This window comes from Curcuma longa, chromosome 11, assembly GCF_044706935.1.
Source record: "Curcuma longa cultivar G26 ecotype Majalengka, Jawa Barat chromosome 11, ITB_CL_G26_1.1, whole genome shotgun sequence".
NCBI classification, from domain to species: Eukaryota; Viridiplantae; Streptophyta; class Magnoliopsida; order Zingiberales; family Zingiberaceae; genus Curcuma; species Curcuma longa.
In genome coordinates, this window is record NC_133871.1 from 12199800 (window position 1) to 12218050 (window position 18251).

The 18251-nt window shown below is 39.7% G+C and overlaps 1 protein-coding gene and 1 pseudogene across 1 annotated transcript; both read right to left on the bottom strand.

Annotated features, from left to right (window-relative positions):
• Positions 1-190: 190 nt before the first annotated feature.
• On the bottom strand, positions 191-1207 carry LOC141842250 (uncharacterized; annotated as a pseudogene).
• Positions 1208-12151: 10944 nt separating this feature from the next.
• Positions 12152-18048, bottom strand: LOC141837129 (uncharacterized). Its single transcript, XM_074724586.1, has 4 exons — positions 17277-18048; positions 16021-16098; positions 15848-15937; positions 12152-13066 (listed from the first exon to the last, which is right to left on the bottom strand). The coding sequence occupies exons 1-4, from the start codon at positions 18009-18011 to the stop codon at positions 12278-12280; spliced, it is 1692 nt and encodes a 563-aa protein (XP_074580687.1). The 5' UTR covers positions 18012-18048; the 3' UTR covers positions 12152-12277.
• Between the last annotated feature and the right edge of the window lie 203 nt (positions 18049-18251).

The following is an 18251-nucleotide window of genomic DNA, read 5'->3' on the forward strand; positions in this document are numbered from 1 at the left end:
GATTGATCTGTGGTCTCTGTGGTCTTGATAACCCGTCTATGGTATACTATTGAGCCCATTTGAGTATTTTTCACTTCTAACGTGTCAACTAGCTAGTGGGCTTTCACTTAATTGGAAGCTTTCGTATATAAATACTAAATTTATAACTAAAAGAACGTAACGACATGGATAATTAATTAAGCATCCTTCGTAATTATGAACAGCAAAACAGCTTTCATTTATTCATCATGCGGTAGCGGTACAGCAAGGACAACATGTATGATCATACTCGTATACGTCTTTATAATACCATAGAAAGCTAATCATCTAATTATGGCCATTTCCACCACCACTGCCGTACCCAGACCCAGACCCGTATCCGGCACCGGAGCCGGAGCCAGTGCCCCCACCCGATCCCTCACCGCCGCCACCTCCGCCGCCGCCTCCACGACCGTAGCCACCGCCCTGTGCACCACCGGCGCCAGAGCCATATCCAGATCCATACCCCTGGCCGGACCCGGATCCGGATCCGGACCCAACACCACCGCCCTCTCCTCCGCCGCCACCACCTCCTCCGCCGCCGCCCTTTCCGTATCCTCCGGCATTACCAGCCCCCACCGCCCGCACCGTAACCCGATCCAGACCCTTGTCCGTGACCAGAGCCGGAGCCTACACCTCCCCCTTCTCCCCCACCGCCACCTCCGCCGCTGCCGCCTCCGCCGCCGCCACCTTTCCCATACCCTCCGGCGCTTCCTCCTCCAACTCCCTCACCGTATCCCGACCCATAACCGCTGCCGGACCCAGAGCCAGAGCCAGAGCCACCGCCGCCTCCTTCTCCTCCTCCTCCGCCACCGCCGCCTCCTTTGCCGTACCCTCCAGCACTCCCTCCGCCGGCACCCACGCCATGTCCAGCGCCGGATCCGGATCCATATCCGGAACCACTGCCAGAGCCTCCTCCTCCGCCTCCTCCACCTCCACCGCCGCCTCCTGCGGCAGCCCCGGTGAGCGATCTAGCTGCCAACGCAAGCTGGAAGCTCACAAGGGCGATGAAGGCAACAGCAAAAAACTTAACTCGAGTTCTATTAGCCATTTCAGCTGCACACTGCTAGCTATGTTGAGGACGCAAGGGGAAGGACTATTTATAGGGCATCCATTCCCTTCATGGCTCACCAAATCCGAGGTCGCACTGCGCGTAGATTTCAGGAGTGTGATAATTAAGCTAGCTAAAGTGGTGTGAAACTTGGACCTGCAATCACAAAGTGGAGGGCAAATGTAAAAGTCTGCCTGCTGTTCCACAATTTTTCAATCACTGTCAAATCCATCCATCATGCAACTTGATAACCTTTATAATTATGTAACAAAATGAAGATCGGTTGACAATAAATTAGGGTTTACACCAGTCAGTGAGGTCCAGTGACTGATATGGTAGGTCAGGATTTGTAATTCAATTTTCTACTCTGGCACTGGCCACTGATGATATCCAAATGGTAATCTAGTTAATTAGTCGGTAAGTAATTAGCTAAGATAAATTTGTATATGTATTAATTATTAAAAAGAGTCTATGTTAGGTTGTCTTTTTGTCACGCTATAAATAAGGATATATAATCTTCCATGGAAGAAAGTTAGTGATTAATATATATATTATATTGTGCAACCGAGTGAGGTGCACTGACTGATCATATATATGGGATAGTTGAGATGCATGAAAGGAAATCATTCATATTTGGCAGCACTATCCACTGATATGTGATTCAAAGTAAAAAAGCATGTGTGAAGACAATATAACTAAAGAAAAAAGATAGGATTGGAATTTTAAAAGGGCCATTGGATTCTGACTTTTTATAGTCCGAGAATGCATTAATATTGTTAAAGAGCAACCCACGAGAGAAGAAAAATGTATCATATTTCTGATTGCTCGAAGGAAGAAGATGGATCACATTGCAGCACTATGGGAGGCTCATGTTCCTGCATTTGAATCGATGTACCTACCGCATACCGCGCTTTTTATTTGTTTTTTTTTAACTGTCAATGAATCCGGTGCATAAAATAAGCTTCAACAGCAAAAACAAAACAAGCACTACGTACTATTCTATTCAAAACTATTGTATAATACTTTTTTTAGTTTTAGTAGTGAATTCTGATGGTTTATCTATATATTTATATTATAATATAAGGAGAAGATCATATATATACAATAGTAAATAATTATTATAGGATATTTTTAAAGTTATTTAAAAGTATTTTGTAGATTCCCATATAATATCAAAATGTATTTATATAGTTAGATATAAAATTATTTTAAAAATAAAGATTATTATTATACATATAGTTATTTTTTAAAATGAAATTTAAGTTCAAAAATCTTTAGAAAATAATATGTTATTGTTGTTAACTCTCACTGTCATGTGGGTGAGAGTATTATAGCACTATATAGTGTGGGTGCTATCAGGACTAGCTAGATAGCTCTCCTGGAATACTGTCCCTCCCCCTGATCACGTGTAGTGGTTTGTTGTTAGAACGGGTGATTTCTGTCGTGCACCTTAGTTCACTACACAGTGTGTGTGTCTGGGATGTTGATTGCAGACAGTGACATTTTTCCCCACTTCCCACTCACATGTAGTGGCCTGTTGTTGGAGGGTGTGCAGTTGTCCTGTTTGGCGCCCCAGTTCACTGCACTGGGTGGGTGACTAGGGGTGGGGCAAGTGCAGACAATGATCATACATGCATTTGTTGTTAGTTGTTTACTGCATTTATAGATAATGCATTAATGCTGTTATATGATTATGCATTTGTTGTTATATGATTGTTGTATTTGTGTGACATAACATACCTATAGTTGTACGTAGAATGTTGATCTTATTCCTTAAGTATCATGTTAAGAATATATACCTTTGATATCCATGCTTATGTTCCTTTGATACCTTGATATATTATGCACTTTTATTATAGTATCCACTGAGTATTTTATACTCACCACCCAGACTCTAGAGTTTTTCTGTCTCCTCAGGTAGTAGATAAGGATGTTGTTTGAAGCTTGAAGTTCTACCGGACTGCCCCCATCTCACAGTAGGAAAAGTAACAGTTTAGATTACGTCTTATGATTTTCAAATTTTATTTGGTTGTGTGGTTGTGGATCGTTTTAGATGTGTGGTTTTTGGATTTTGTCATTGGATTTTCGTTGCACTATCGATGTGCTTTGGCGTTGTCGTTGTTGTATGTAGATTTTGTTGTAGTGGTGGTTGCTATAGTTGGTGTATGTTTAGATATCACTACAAAAAAACACTGATTTTGGGACGAATTCTGCAACGAATTTTAAAAAAAAATTCGTTGCAGAATATTTTGCGACGAATTATTTTTCGTTGCTATAAAGTCGCCGCCAAGTTTGGCGACAAAATTTCTTGTTTCGTTGCAGATATTTGCGACGAAAACTAAAATTCGTCCCCAAATTCGTTGCAGATTTGCGACGAAAATAGAATTCGTCGCAAATCTGCGACGAATCATTTTCGTTGCAGATTTGCGACGAAATTTTTTCGTCGCAGATTTGCGATGAAAATCGAATTCGTTGCAAATCTGCGACGATCATTTTCGTTGCAGATTTGCGACGAAATATTTTCGTCGCAGATTAGCGACGAATTCTATTTTCGTCGCAAATCTGCGACGAATCTGATTTTCGTCGCAAATCTGCGACGAATTTGGGGATGAATTCTGGGATGAAATAATTTTCGTCGCAGAATTCGTTGCAGATTTGCGACAATTCTGGGACGAAATCATTTTCGTCGCAGAATTCGTTGCAGATTGGCGACGAATCTAGTTTTCGTCGCAAATCTGCAACGAATTTGGGGACGAATTTGGCGACGAAATCATTTTCGTCGCAAAATTCGTCGCAAAATCAAAATTTTTCTTTCCTACCCCTTTATTTGATGATTATCCCATATATACAATACACGATCCAATCGGATCGAATCAAATTTTACAAATAACCTGTACACATATTAATATCAATCCACATCCACATACACATATCAATTCACACAAATTAAAATCACAAACATCCACATCTATATATATCGTCAATCCACATTCTACAAATTAATATACATATCAATCCACATCCACATACATATATCAATATATGTAATGTCAAGAGGGTTGAGGATAAAGAATTAAAAAGATGCAATAGAATCATTGTGCTCGTTTTTGCTCTCCGGAGACTCTGCTTCTTTCTCCATCAATATCTTTTTTTCTCCTGCATAAGAAAACATGATAAAGAGAAAGTATCATTCTTGAAATTAAAACTTAAACCTATAAACTAAATATGTAAAGACACTTTAGGAAATATATAAAATATATTTTAGGAAATATTTTATGTTAAATAAAATACACTTTAAAAATTATTCTCTACTAAAATGAATGATTTTGACTATCACCTATATGATGCCAGATTTGGTAGAGAATGTAGCTCTCTAAAACATGATATAATACAAAAAAGCTTTGTATTGAATAATCTCTAACAAGTATTGGACCTCCTAATCAAAATTTACCAATTTAAACTAATAATAAGAACAAAAAATAAAAAAGGACTTCAGACAAAGTTTGTACTACTTACCTCTAGTCTTAAGTATTCCTCTCTCCATACCAATGTACCATACATGAATGTATCATCACCAGCACCATTGAATGATGTTTAGCTCCTACTTTTTGGTATTGTCTACACAGATCTTATTCCTCTATTAGATAAATCATATAAATTATGAGAAAGGGGTGAAGCTCCCCGTGATGTTAATATAGTTACATTTTGATGGCATGACCACGCTTAGAAGTATTTCTTACTAATTCTCGGATTGAATGAAGATTTGTACGTTATCATGATTATGTTTGTAAATGGGAGACGAGCCATGAAAAATGATAATGCATGATTCTATGCTTTGATTGCTTATTTGTATTGATCACCATGCTCGATTGAAATATCTTATGACAAACAAGTCTTTTATCCCATATTATTGTTTTGGTAATTTTTGATGTGTGAAAAAGGCATAGAAATGTAGAAGTTTAAGTTGGAGTAAATGGTCACCTCAATGATAGCTCAACTCGCGAGCGGTTAACCCAGATGGAGGGGAGCTTAGCCTGAGGGGAACAAAGTACTTTTTATATTTATTAGCACTCTAATTTAAACAGATTATCATATATTAAAAGGAAATATCGTTAAGGCAACAACTTGTACCTTGTGATTCAACCTTAAACATGTTATTTTGACATGCCAATGATATGCTTAAGTTACATGTATTTTGTGTTTTGATATGCATGTGCATCAAGTGTAGCTTAAATCAGATTGTTACGCTGGAGCTCAATGGTCTTCGAGAGATGTAGGTTTCGATCGATGGAGTGTGTTACTTGGATTGGGATTTTACAATGGAATTCGGGCAGGAGCTTAATGAAGTTGAGGGGTTAAGTTACAAGTTAACCATAAGATATAAGTTGAGGGCTATATTTAAAATTCTCGAAAGAACTTTTGAGCACTAAAAGCTCATGGTTTGCTTAATCTAATAAAGTGCCGTTCAAGAATTTGGAAGTTTCATCTTCATTAAGTTATTATTGATAATTTGCTCTCTCATTAGCTTACATACGATCAGGATGTATTATTGTTTATAGAAGTTTACCTTATCATCTCCTTTGAAAGGACAAATAAGAGCAAAGCCTCCAGATCACAATTTTTAAAATACAATGTCATAAGGAGAGTTATTTTGTTTTTGTGGAGATGAAAAGTCGAAAATGAATGGAAAATGTCAAAGCAAAAAAGGGGAGGGTTGGGGTCGGCTCTCACCGTGTTATATCCCTTCAGCTGTCCAAACGCTGCTGCTCCTGTGGCAAGTTTCCATCCTTACAACAAGACTGCTGTGGCATCATCTTCTCTCCCCTATGAGATCACAGACAAAGGACGCCCGACGCCGCCTAGGGCCAGGCAGCGCCGCCCGACGCCGCCCGACGTCCGACGATGTCTCTCCAGCAGTGCCGGCGGTGAAAAACATAGGAAAAAAAAACAAAAAGGAAGGAGGAAGCTTACCACGTGAGGAGGAAAGATTTCGGAGAGAACTCGGCCAGAAATCAGCGAGATCCGGCGAGGGAGAGCTTCGGCGAGGGAGAGATCCGGCGAGGGAGAGCTTCGGCGAGGGAGAGATCCGGCGAGGGAGAGCTCCGGCGAGGGAGAGAGATCCGGCGAGTGAGAGAGATCCGGCGAGGGAGAGGAGTTTCGGCGAGAGCTGCGGCAGAAACTTCGCTGCGGCAGAAACTTCGATCGCGTGGGAGAAGAAAAGAAAAGTTCGGAGTTAGGGATTTAGTAAGTTTTTTGCGACGAAACCAACTTCGTCGCCAAATTCGTCGCCAAATTGGCGACGAATAATCATATTCGTCGCCAAATTGGCGACGAACAATAAAATTCGTCGCCAAATTGGCGATGAATCGGGCATTTGTCGCCAAATTGGCGATGAATCGGGCATTCGTCGCCAAGTTCGTGTGAGAGAAGAAAAGAAAAGTTCGGATCTAGGGTTAAGTTTTGCGACGAAAACCTTATTCGTTGCCAAATTCGTCGCCAATTTGGCGACGAACAATTAAATTCGTCGCCAAATTGGCGACGAATAGTGTATTCGTCGCCAAGTTCGCGTGGGAGAAGAAAAGGAAAATTCAGATTTTAGTGAAGTTTTGCAACGAAAACCTTATTTGTTGCCAAATTCGTCGCCAATTTGGCGACGAATTTCTTATTCGTTGCTAATTTGGCGACGAACAATTAAATTCGTCGCCAAATTGGCGACGAATAGTGTATTCGTCGCCAAGTTCGCGTGAGAGAAGAAAAGGAAAATTCAAATTTTAGTGAAGTTTTGCAACCACTACAACAACTGCGTGAAATAGCGACGAATAATTAGCGACGAATTTATGTTTTGTCGCTAACTTCAAGTATTTGCGGCGAAACTATTAATTCGTCTCTAACCCTTAATTGTTAGCGGCGAAACTATTAATTCGTCGCTAACCCTTAATTGTTTGCGGCGAAAAAACTAATGTCGTCGCTAAACTTTATTTATTTGCGGCGAAAAACCATATTTCGTCGCTAATATTCGACTAAACCCCCGATCGGTGCCTTCCTCCATTTCTCCTCGTCGCTGCCCTAATCTCCTCCTTTCTCTTTTCTCCTCGTCGCTTATTCTAACATGTTTTGTTGTACAATTATATTATTCATATGAATTTTTGTGTGTGATAGGCACGATCTGCAAAAAATGTTGCGAATCGAGCAAAACTTCCATATAATCATCGGGGAGGCTCTAAATCATTTATTCAATACAGTTATGACGGTGTAAGTATAAATTGTATAACTATTGTATATATAATGTATGAATTACAATATTAACATATTAATTTTTTCAGATCGATCAGTCACAGCGAAAAGATCGGATTACCGTCTTTAATGAAACTCATTACAGCACATCAAAAGGGTGGGTTGGGGAGAGGGCCGCAACTGCATACGTAAGTTATTTATAATTTACTAAATTTATTATTAATCGTGTAGAATTAATTTTATAGATATTTTAACATATTTGTTATTCTTAGGATGATATGGTGAGACTGCGTGATGAATATGTTCAGACACAAGAAACTAGTGGAAATGACATTGATGCAGTACAAATTGCGGATACAGTTTGTGATCAAGTCCTCGGTACACGCTCGGGCTATATTAGAGGACTTGGAAGTGGGCCAAAGCCAGTTAGGTCCACTTCTTCAGATGCGACCTCCTCATCTAGAACCACTAATGCAGCATTGCGTGAAAGGCTCGAAGGCACTGAAGCAGAGTTAGCGACCACCCGAGTTCAGTTAGCAAGCACCCAGGATCAGTTAGCAAGCACCCAGGATCAGTTGCAAGCAATGAGATCCAGACAAGATATATTTGAACAAATTCTTAATCGGTTGGCACCTGGAGCGCTACAATCTTTGATCCATGATTCTTCTGCAGCTCCATCTCCCCCTGCACCTTAGGTTGTGATGGTATGTTAAATCTTCTCATCTCAATGATTGTTTAATTACTAAACTAAATATTGCAACTAATGATTGTTTAATGCATGTAGTGTCCATACATTTGGTATATAGATGAGGTCCTTCTTGAGAATTAGTTGTTTCCAATTAATGAATTTGCTTCCTTATGATGTGAATCTTCATATCTAAATTGTAGGGCTACATGCAATATGTAGCAAGCATCGTTTGCAAAAAAGGCCACAAGAATCTAATCAAATGGCAATGATGCTTAGACTTGTTAATAGTTTGTTATAAAGTTAAGATTATTGCATTGAAGAAAATTTATGAATCAAAACTAGGATATGATACACTGTTAAGCATGATTGGTATTGAAGGAAACACCTGAGCTGATCTTCCACAAGGATGCTTGATGACCTAATTTTATCAGAAGACTAAGGTAGTCTTACTTTGAACTAATTGGATCTCTAATAAGCATAATATGTACAAGTGTTTGCTTAATCATAATACAGTTTTGAATTTTAGACCCATTTGTGTGGGTTTTCACTCATTGCATGAATATTTTGGGCCTTGTTCTGTACATATAATTTGTCTCCTTCATTGATGAAAGATATAAATGAAGAACAATGAAGAACAATGTTCTGTTACATTCTTTACTCTTGTCTAATTTAAGCATCGTAGATTGGTACTCTCTTTCTGATTTTGTGTAGAAAAATTCTCTTATTATGATACGTCGAACAGAAGGAGCACTTCTGCAAACTTCATCGACTGCTAAATAATCAACCTAAGCAAGCCGAAAGAACAGACATTAAAACTGTTGAGGCCACAGACATTATCTCACCTCTTCCAAATTCACCATTCAATTCTGTTTCATTTCAATTCTGTTTCATTTCAATTTATATTAATTCAGTCTTATACTATAATGTTTCATTTCATAACTGTTGCAGCTGTAGGAGAAGATGCAGGAGACGAGTTTTGAGTTTGGGATGCCCATTTCATTGCTGTAAGTGGAAGTTGTACGGATCGTCATGACATTAGTGCATTGGACAGCTTGTATATATCTGAACTTTGTGTTTGAATGGTATCTAAACTGTCTGTATTGTATTTGAATGATATCTAAACTTTGTGTATTGTATTTGAATTGGTTTATGTATCACTTTGTGTTTTAAGTATATTTTGAGATGAATTTTTATGTTGTTTTGTGATAGGTGTGTTTGTGAATCTGTTTGTGAATCTGTTTATGTATTAATTCTCTTATTTGAATCTGTTTGTGATAGGTGTGTTTGTGATAGGTGTGATATTAATTGTATGTGATATGGGTCTGAAAATAAATAAGCTGGGCGGTGCAGCATCAGCGTACATTAGCGACGAAACAGGGGAAAATCGTCGCTAAACCAATTCATTTTAGCGGCGAAACAGGGGAAAATCGTCGCTAAACCAATTCATTTTAGCGGCGAAACGACTAAAATTCGTCGATAACACAAAGGATTAGCGGCGAAATGGTCAAATGTCGTCGCTAAATATTTCTTAGCGACGAATTAGACTTATTTCGTCGCTAAGTTATGTGTTTTGGCAACGCGAGTTCCAATCTGGCATTTCAATAACTTCGCGACGACTTTAAGTAAATTCGTCGCTAACTTTAGCGGCGACACAATAATATTTCGTTGTTAATATTAGCGACGAATTATGTACTTTAGCAACGATTAAACATTCGCCGCTAAAGTTAGCGACGAAATCAGACTATTTCGTCGCTAAGTTGCTTTTGCGACAATCTTATTGCGACGATACTAGCGACGAAAAAAATTGTCGCAAAATTTTGTTAGCGACGAAAAATTAAAGTTAGCGACGAATTTATTTTGTCGCTAATTTACTAAATTGTTGTAGTGAACGAAAACCTTATTCGTTGCCAAATTCGTCGCAAATTTGGCGACGAATTTCTTATTCGTCGCCAATTTGGCGACGAATTTCTTATTCGTTGCTAATTTGGCGACGAACAATTAAATTCGTCGCCAAATTGGCGACGAATAGTGTATTCGTCGCCAAGTTCGCGTGGGAGAAGAAAAGGAAAATTCAAATTTTAGTGAAGTTTTGCAACGAAAACCTTATTCGTTGCCAAATTCGTCGCAAATTTGGCGACGAATTTCTTATTCGTCGCCAATTTGGCGACGAATTTCTTATTCATCGCCAATTTGGCGACGAACTTCTTCTTCGTCGCCAATTTGGCGACGAACTTCTGTTTCGTCGCCAATTTGGCGACGAACTTCTGTTTCGTCGCCAATTCGGCGACGAATTTGGCAACGAATAAGTTTTTGCAACGAATTTTGCGACGAATATATTGAGTTGCTAAATTGGCAACTAATATTTTTTTCGTCGCAAAGTTTGTTGCAGATTAGCAACGAAATTTTGATTCGTCCCAAAATTCGTTGCTGATTGGCGACGAAAACTATTCGTCCCAAAAATTCGTCGCAAAATACCTGTTTTTTTGTAGTGTATATAGTTGTGGTCGTGTGGGCCCTTATTTATGCAGTTTAGTCTTGTATTTACATATATTGGATTGTAGATGGTCGTGTGAGCCTGTACTTTGATATGTATTCAGGGAAAGTTGAATTGCTACAGGAGAGATGCTGTCGAAATTTTTCGGACGACTGTCTCTTGGAACGTGACACTATGGATGTTATCCATATTGTTCATCTTTATTTTAAGAAGATTGTGCCCTTACATGGTATTTCTTGATACATCACTTCAGATCGTGATACCAAGTTCATCAATCATTTTTGGAGGAGTTTATGGAAAAAATTGAGAATACAGTTAAACTTTAACAGCGTCTATCACTCTGAGACAAATGGTCAGATCGAGATGATGAATCAGAGTTTGGACAATCTTTGAGATGTTTGATATGGGCTAAGTTGAAGTAGTGGAATTTGATATTACCCCAAATAGAATTTGCTTATAACAGATCAAGAAACAGAACCACATGTTTAAGTTCTTTCGAGGTTGTCTATGGGGGGAATCCCGGGGTATTGGACCTAACCCCTATCCCACATATATGACAATTTAGTCTTAAAGTAGATGAAATAGCATAGCATCTTCAGGGTATTTATGAGCGAGTGAAACAAACTATTCATGAGAACAATACTAATTAAGTACAAAACTTGAATTGACGGTCATCATTGTTAGAGTATCTTGGGATGGATAGTTCTATCTCACATTCCGATCAATAAGTAAATTCAATAAACGAGGTGACTCTTGATGTAGTGCATGCCTTAATGTTACTAGTTGTTTGAATGTCGCATACATGTGCTGCATAAATTTTGAATTTAGTTGTTTGGGAAAAACACGATACCTCTTATACCATCACACCATGCCCTAGGGGGTAAATCTAATAAAGGATATAGAGAAATATAAGCTTGGTGTAATGATGAGTGATTATAGTTTAAAATAATTCTAGTAAAGATTAAGAGTTTAAATCTGTAAAATAATATTATTAAAAAAAATATTTAACTTTGTAATTGTCTCTACCTCGAACGTCAAATTGTTCTCGTGGTCATGATATGCATCTATGCAACTCCTCCACTTTGCTAGTGTTTTTTCTTTCCCCCTCTACTTTTTTTTCCCTCTATGATAGAACATCTTAGTGCGTGTTGTTCATCGTTGTAAAGTTATTGTCCACGAAAAGCCCCCTCATGAACACTTTATATAAAGGCATTTGTTAAGTATATGATGTGATTGGTATTTTATTATAGTTTTATCAAGGCAACACTTCTAACCCTTCTATGGTTCACTATTGAGCCTAATGAGTATTTTTCCTTTTTCCTTTTTCCTTTTTTGCTTTTACTTGTCGTGTTAGGAGACTTGGAAAGGGCAGATCAGACATTTCGTGAGCACATGACTCGATTGTTAGTGTCTTCTAGTTTCGTTAAGGCAACATTGAAAATCCATATAAAAATTTATTAGAATTTTTAAAATCTTATTATATTAGTTAAAACATTAAATTTCTTGAAAGATTTCGTAATTATTCTTTGAAATAATGATTACTGAAATAAAAAAAACACCGCGGCGGCTGTATGATAGTGGGCTTTCACTTGGGTTTCGCATATAAATACTAATTTTTTTACTAAGAAGAACGTAATGACATGCATAATTAAGCATGCATCCTTCGTAATTATAAATAGCAAAATAGCTTTCATTTATTCATTATGCGGTAGCCAGCCTGCAAGGACAACCATATATGTCTTGTATGATCATACTCGTATACGTTTTTATAATACCATAGAAAGCTAGTCATCTAATAATGGCCATTTCCACCACCACTGCCATACCCAGAGCCAGACCCAGACCCGTAGCCGGCACCGGAGCCGGAGCCAGTGCCCCCACCCGATCCCTCACCGCCGCCGCCTCCGCCGCCGCCGCCATGACCGTAGCCACCGCCCTGTGCGCCACCGGCGCCGGAGCCATATCCAGATCCATACCCCTGGCCGGACCCGGATCCGGATCCGGACCCAACACCACCGCCCTCTCCTCCGCCGCCGCCACCTCCGCCGCCGCCGCCCTTTCCGTATCCTCCGGCATTACCAGCCCCACCGCCCGCACCGTAACCCGATCCAGACCCTTGCCCGTGACCAGAGCCGGAGCCTACACCACCCCCTTCTCCCCCACCGCCACCTCCGCCGCTGCCGCCGCCGCCGCCGCCACCTTTCCCATGCCCTCCGGCACTTCCTCCTCCAACGCCCTCACCGTATCCCGACCCATAACCGCTGCCGGACCCAGAGCCAGAGCCACCGCCGCCTCCTTCTCCTCCTCCTCCGCCGCCGCCGCCACCTTTACCGTACCCTCCGGCACTCCCTCCGCCGGCACCCACACCATATCCAGCGCCGGATCCGGATCCATATCCGGAACCACTGCCAGAGCCTCCTCCTCCACCTCCGCCTCCGCCGCCTCCTCCACCTCCACCGCCGCCTCCTGCGGCAGCCCCAGTGAGCGTTCTAGCTGCCAACGCAAGCTGGAAGCTCACAAGGGCGATGAAGGCAACAGCCCAAAACTTAACGCGAGCTCTATTAGCCATCTCAGTTGCACACTACTAGCTTTGTTGAAGACGCAGGGGGAAGAAGGGCTATTTATAGGGCATCCATTCCCTTCATGGCTCACCAAATCCGAGGTCGCACTGCGCGTAGATTTCAGGAGTGTGATGACTAAGCTAGCTAAAGCGGTCTGAAACTTGGACTTGCAATCACAAAGTGGAGGTCAAATTAAATGGCTGCCCTGCTGTTCCACAATTAGTTTCAATCACTGTCAAATCCATCCATCATGCAACTTGATCACTTTTATAATTATGTAACAAAATGAAGATCGACAATAAATTAGGGTTTACGCCAGTCATTGAGATTCACTGACTGATGATATATATGGTAGGTCAGGATCTGTAATTCAATTTTCTACTTTGGCACTGGCCACTGATGATATCCAAAGGGTAATCTAGTTAATTAGTCGATAAGTAATTAGCTAAGATAAATTTGTATATATATTATTAAAAAGAGTCTATGTTAGGTTGTCTTTTTGTCACGTTACAAGTGAAGGATAATCTTCCATGGAAAAAAGTTAGTGATTAATATATATAGATTGTGCAACCGAGTGAGGTGCACTGACTCATATGGGATAGGTGAGATGAAAGTGAATCATTCTTATTTGGCAGCACTATCCACTGATATGTGATTCAAAGTAGAAAGCTTGTGTGAAGACAATAACTATACAGAAAAAAGATAATGTTGGAATTGTAAAAGGGCCATTGGATTCTGACTTTTGAGAGTCCGAGAATACATTAATATTGTTAAAGAGCAGTCCATGAGAGAAGAAAAATGTGTCGTATTTCTGATTGCGGGAAGGACGAAGAAGATGGGTTACAATGCAGCACTACGAGAGGCTCATGTTCCTGCATTTGAGTAGATATGCAGTACCTACCGCATACCACTATTTTTCTTATTTTTTTTTTTCGTGAATCCGGCGAATAAAATAAGCTGTAAAAGCAAAAACAAAACAAGCACTCCATTCTATTCAAAACTATTGTATATATATTTTTTTAGTTTTAGTAGTGAATTCTGATGGTTTTTCTATATATTTATATTTAAAATTAAGGAGAAGATCATATATATAAAAGTTAATAAATATTATAGGATAATTTTAGAGTTATTTAAAAGTATTGATAGATTCTAATATAACCTATTAAAATGCATTTATGTATTTAGATATAAAAATTAATTTAAAATGAAGGTTATTATTATATGGTTATTTTTTAAATAAAATTTAATTTCTAAATTTTTTTAAAAAATAAGTTTTGTATCAATCCTGACCAAAATATTTTTTCTCTCAAACTTTAAATTAAAAAATAGATTTAATTTAGGAAAGCCTTGAATTTATTTGTGCTTTCAAAATAATCAAATGATTTTAAAATGAAAATATAGTAGTTTTAATAAAAAAATATTAAAATTTTAAATTTATACTTTACATTTTTAAAAAATGGTCCTAAATTTATAGAATTTGTATTATTTTGACACCTATTGTTTATTTTAAGTAAATTACATTTCATATTTTAAATATATATATATATATATAATACTTTTGAAAATTTATAATCAATGTGGCAAGCATTTATATCACTTGTTATTTATTTTTTTTGTGTAATTTTGATTTTTTTAAATTTACAAAAAAAATTTGGGTAGAATACCTATAAAAGAAACAAAAATAAAAGCTACATCCGTACAAAAGAAGCATCTGTCAACAAGAAGGTCCCTGTGGGGGAGAATGAAAAACCTTCATCCGGTCTGTATTCGATGCTCCAATCTTGGCCATAAAGTCAGCACAGAAATTCCCTTCCCTTAAAATATGCTCTAATCGAATTGTCCAGTCCTTCAGGATGTGTTGAATATCATACACAATAGCTACAAACTTATATGCATGGGAGGCATCTCCTCTTTAATCAAGGATATAGCATTGCTTGAATCTGAGTGACAAACGATGTGTCTAAATCCCAGGGACCAAGATAATGAGAGACCATGTAAAATAGCTACTAGCCCTGCATGAAGGATATTAGAAAAACCGATCGAACCAGCAGACCCTTTAATCCAAGCACTATGAGAGTTGTGAATAACACCACCGTATACCAAAACCAGCTATACCCGGGTTGCCTATGCAGCTACCATCCACGTTAAGAACCGTGTGCTCAGTGTCAAGAGAATGCCAATGTACCCACTGCTCCCGGATAATATCACTTCTAGCTACTATCCAAGTAACAAGCTTGAAGAGTGGTAGTAAAGTTACGAACAGTTGATAAAAGAGTGTACATAGGTATATTTTCCTTGCCAACATAATACAAACAATGTTTCGGGCCCTCCAAGCTATAACTATGAAAAGAAATGCACTGGGACCATGCGAACCATGCATCTCACAGGCAAGCAACCACATCTTGCAGAATGCTAGCTAAAGCTATCACCATAAAGGCCAAGAACAATCCATAAATTTTTTGACGTTGAGCAGCCACGAACACAATGCAAAAAACTTTCAATATCCATCGTACATCTTTGACAGGACGCTGAGTTGTAAATTCTCCGATCCTCTGATGTAGAAAGTTGGGACAGCATGATCATGGCAAGCTAGGCAGACAAGAAATTTCACTTTCTCAAGCGCGTTTAACTTCCAATCCAGCTCCACATCTCTTGATTAAAGGACGCAGCATTAGAATATTTTAAAAGCCAACAATAACCTGTTTTAGATTTAATTAATTAAGAACCATTAATGTCTTCCTCTCCCACGATAAAACATCCAGGACTTGACTATTAAAATGAACCCGTATGTTATGAATCACCTCCCTTATTTCTTGAGTCATAGGAGTTATCATCTTATCCAGGTCCCAGCCATCATTACACCCAACGTCCATAACCCTGAGATTAGCATACTGAATATCAACATAATTCAGATACCAAATTACACAATGGTCCAAGCGGTGTTCAGATGGTATCACAAAAGAGAGTCACCTACTCGAATGCGCATGCTATAGCCCTTTTTAAGGACAAGTTTCACTTTTAAAATTGAGTTCCGCACATGAGAGCCTCTAACCTGATCACCATCAAGAAAAACACCATTATGGACATATTTATTTAGATAAAATTTGGACCCTTCTTTGTCTTATGCTGCAGTCTGCAGATCCCATACTAGCTTCCCAAGGAGGGTCGTATGGACACATCCCCTAGCTCTACGAATTCCCCTTCCAAATTCCCCTTCCAAATAAAATCACTGATGACTTGGTCAATCAACTTCCACACGGTCGGTTTTATAATCACAAATATCGAGAAGTTATAGTTGATTACCCTTACCTACTTTTACAAATTTACTCCGTTGTAATAAACTCAGCTATGTCTCGGAGAAAAACATAAATATGTTAAGGAAACTATAAGAAACCTACGTATAATACGTAGGAATAGAAGATAAAACCGAGGATGCCAAAGCTATTCTCCCAGTGATTTTATTTGGATGGGGAATAAAAGTCAGCAATTTTTAATTAAATTTATTACATGATTTTTTTTATAAAAATATGAGCTTTGTTTTAGGCAAATGTCATATCACCATTTTTTATCGAAGACAAGATCGAAGGATTTTTTTTTTTTTCTTAGATTTGAGGACATGTGATTTTTTTTTACTATGCTGATCATCAGTTTTTCTAACAAGTAATCAAATATGGACATAATAAACTATTTTACCAATAAACAATGGTAAACTAAATTTTGTGAATATTAAGTGATTGGAGAAAACTATAAAATTTATCATTTAGTTTAGTTTTATTGGAAAGGACATATACAAGAAGTGTCCACCCATATACATGAACATCTGAGTCTTAACTTGAATATAAATACATATTAATACATGTGAAATTAAAATGAAAAGATTTCTAAGATATATTCAGGAAACTAAAAAGACCTAAATCAAGCTTCAATGACCTTTATTTAGGATGGCATATGAAGAAATTAAATTGGTTTTAATTAAGCTTTAAGACTTTCACCATGATCAAAATTCATTAAGGAGAAAAAGCTCCTCAGACTACTCGAGTGACACTTGATTACTTGTTTATAAATAAACAACATATTTATAAATTATATCATAAAGGTGATTCATTTATTCATTATTTAGAACGGTGTTACAGTACTAATACCACATGATATCATATATATCATCCACATTCTATGACCACACAGTAATAGATAGAACTTGTGAGTTCTTATACAATCTAATTAAATCTAATTGTTGCCGTTGCCGCCGCCGTATCCAGAACCATACCCAGACCCGTAGCCAGAGCCAGAGCCAGTGCCGCCGCCTGATCCCATACCGCCGCCTCCTCCACCGCCTCCTCCATGACCGTATCCACCGCCCTGTGCACCACCCGCGCCGGAGCCATATCCAGATCCATGCCCCTGCCCGGATCCGTATCCCGACCCATCGCCGCCTCCCTCTCCTCCTCCGCCACCGCCTCCGCCGCCGCCGCCCCTTCCATATCCTCCGGCATTACCAGCCCCACCGCCCTCACCGTAACCCGATCCAGACCCTCGCCCGTAACCAGAGCCCGAGCCTACACCTCCCCCTTCTCCCCCACCGCCACCTCCACCGCCGCCGCCGCCTTTCCCATACCCTCCGGCGCTTCCTCCCCCAACGCCCTCACCGTATCCCGACCCATAACCGCTGCCGGACCCAGAGCCAGAGCCACCGCCGCCTCCTTCTCCTCCGCCACCGCCTCCGCCTCCTCCTCTACCGTACCCTCCAGCGCTCCCGCCACCGACACCCTCACCATATCCAGAGCCGGAGCCGGAGCCAGATCCATATCCGGAACCACGGCCAGAGCCTCCACCTCCGCCTCCGCCACCTCCACCGCCGCCTCCTGCAGCAGCCCCGGTGAGCGATCTAGCTGCCAACGCAAGCTGGAAGCTCACAAGGGCGATGCAGGCGAGAGCCCAAAGCTTAACGCGAGCTCTATTAGCCATTTCAGCTGCACACTACGTACTAGCTAGCTATGTTAAGGACGCACGAGCTGATATGATGATGAAGCAGGGAAGGGAGGGCTATTTATAGGGCTGGGCATCCATTCCTTTCATGGCCAACTAGTCACCATATCCGAGGCCGCACTGCTCGTAGATTCCAGGAGTGTGAATTCATTCATCTAAAGTGGTGTGAAACTCGGACTTGCAATGTCAAAGTGAAAAGACAAATTAAATGGTTGTCTG

Excerpts from the sequence above, each read along its gene's own strand:
- LOC141837129 (XM_074724586.1), bottom strand. The coding sequence starts at position 18,011 with ATGGCTAATAGAGCTCGCGTTAAGCTTTGGGCTCTCGCCTGCATCGCC. Across the intron at positions 15,938-16,020 it reads GCTATAGCATGCGCATTCGA|TATGCTAATCTCAGGGTTAT; the intron begins GTAGGTGACTCT and ends GTTGATATTCAG. Across the intron at positions 13,067-15,847 it reads TGACTCAAGAAATAAGGGAG|TGTGCAACTGAGATGGCTAA; the intron begins GTGATTCATAAC and ends CAAAGCTAGTAG.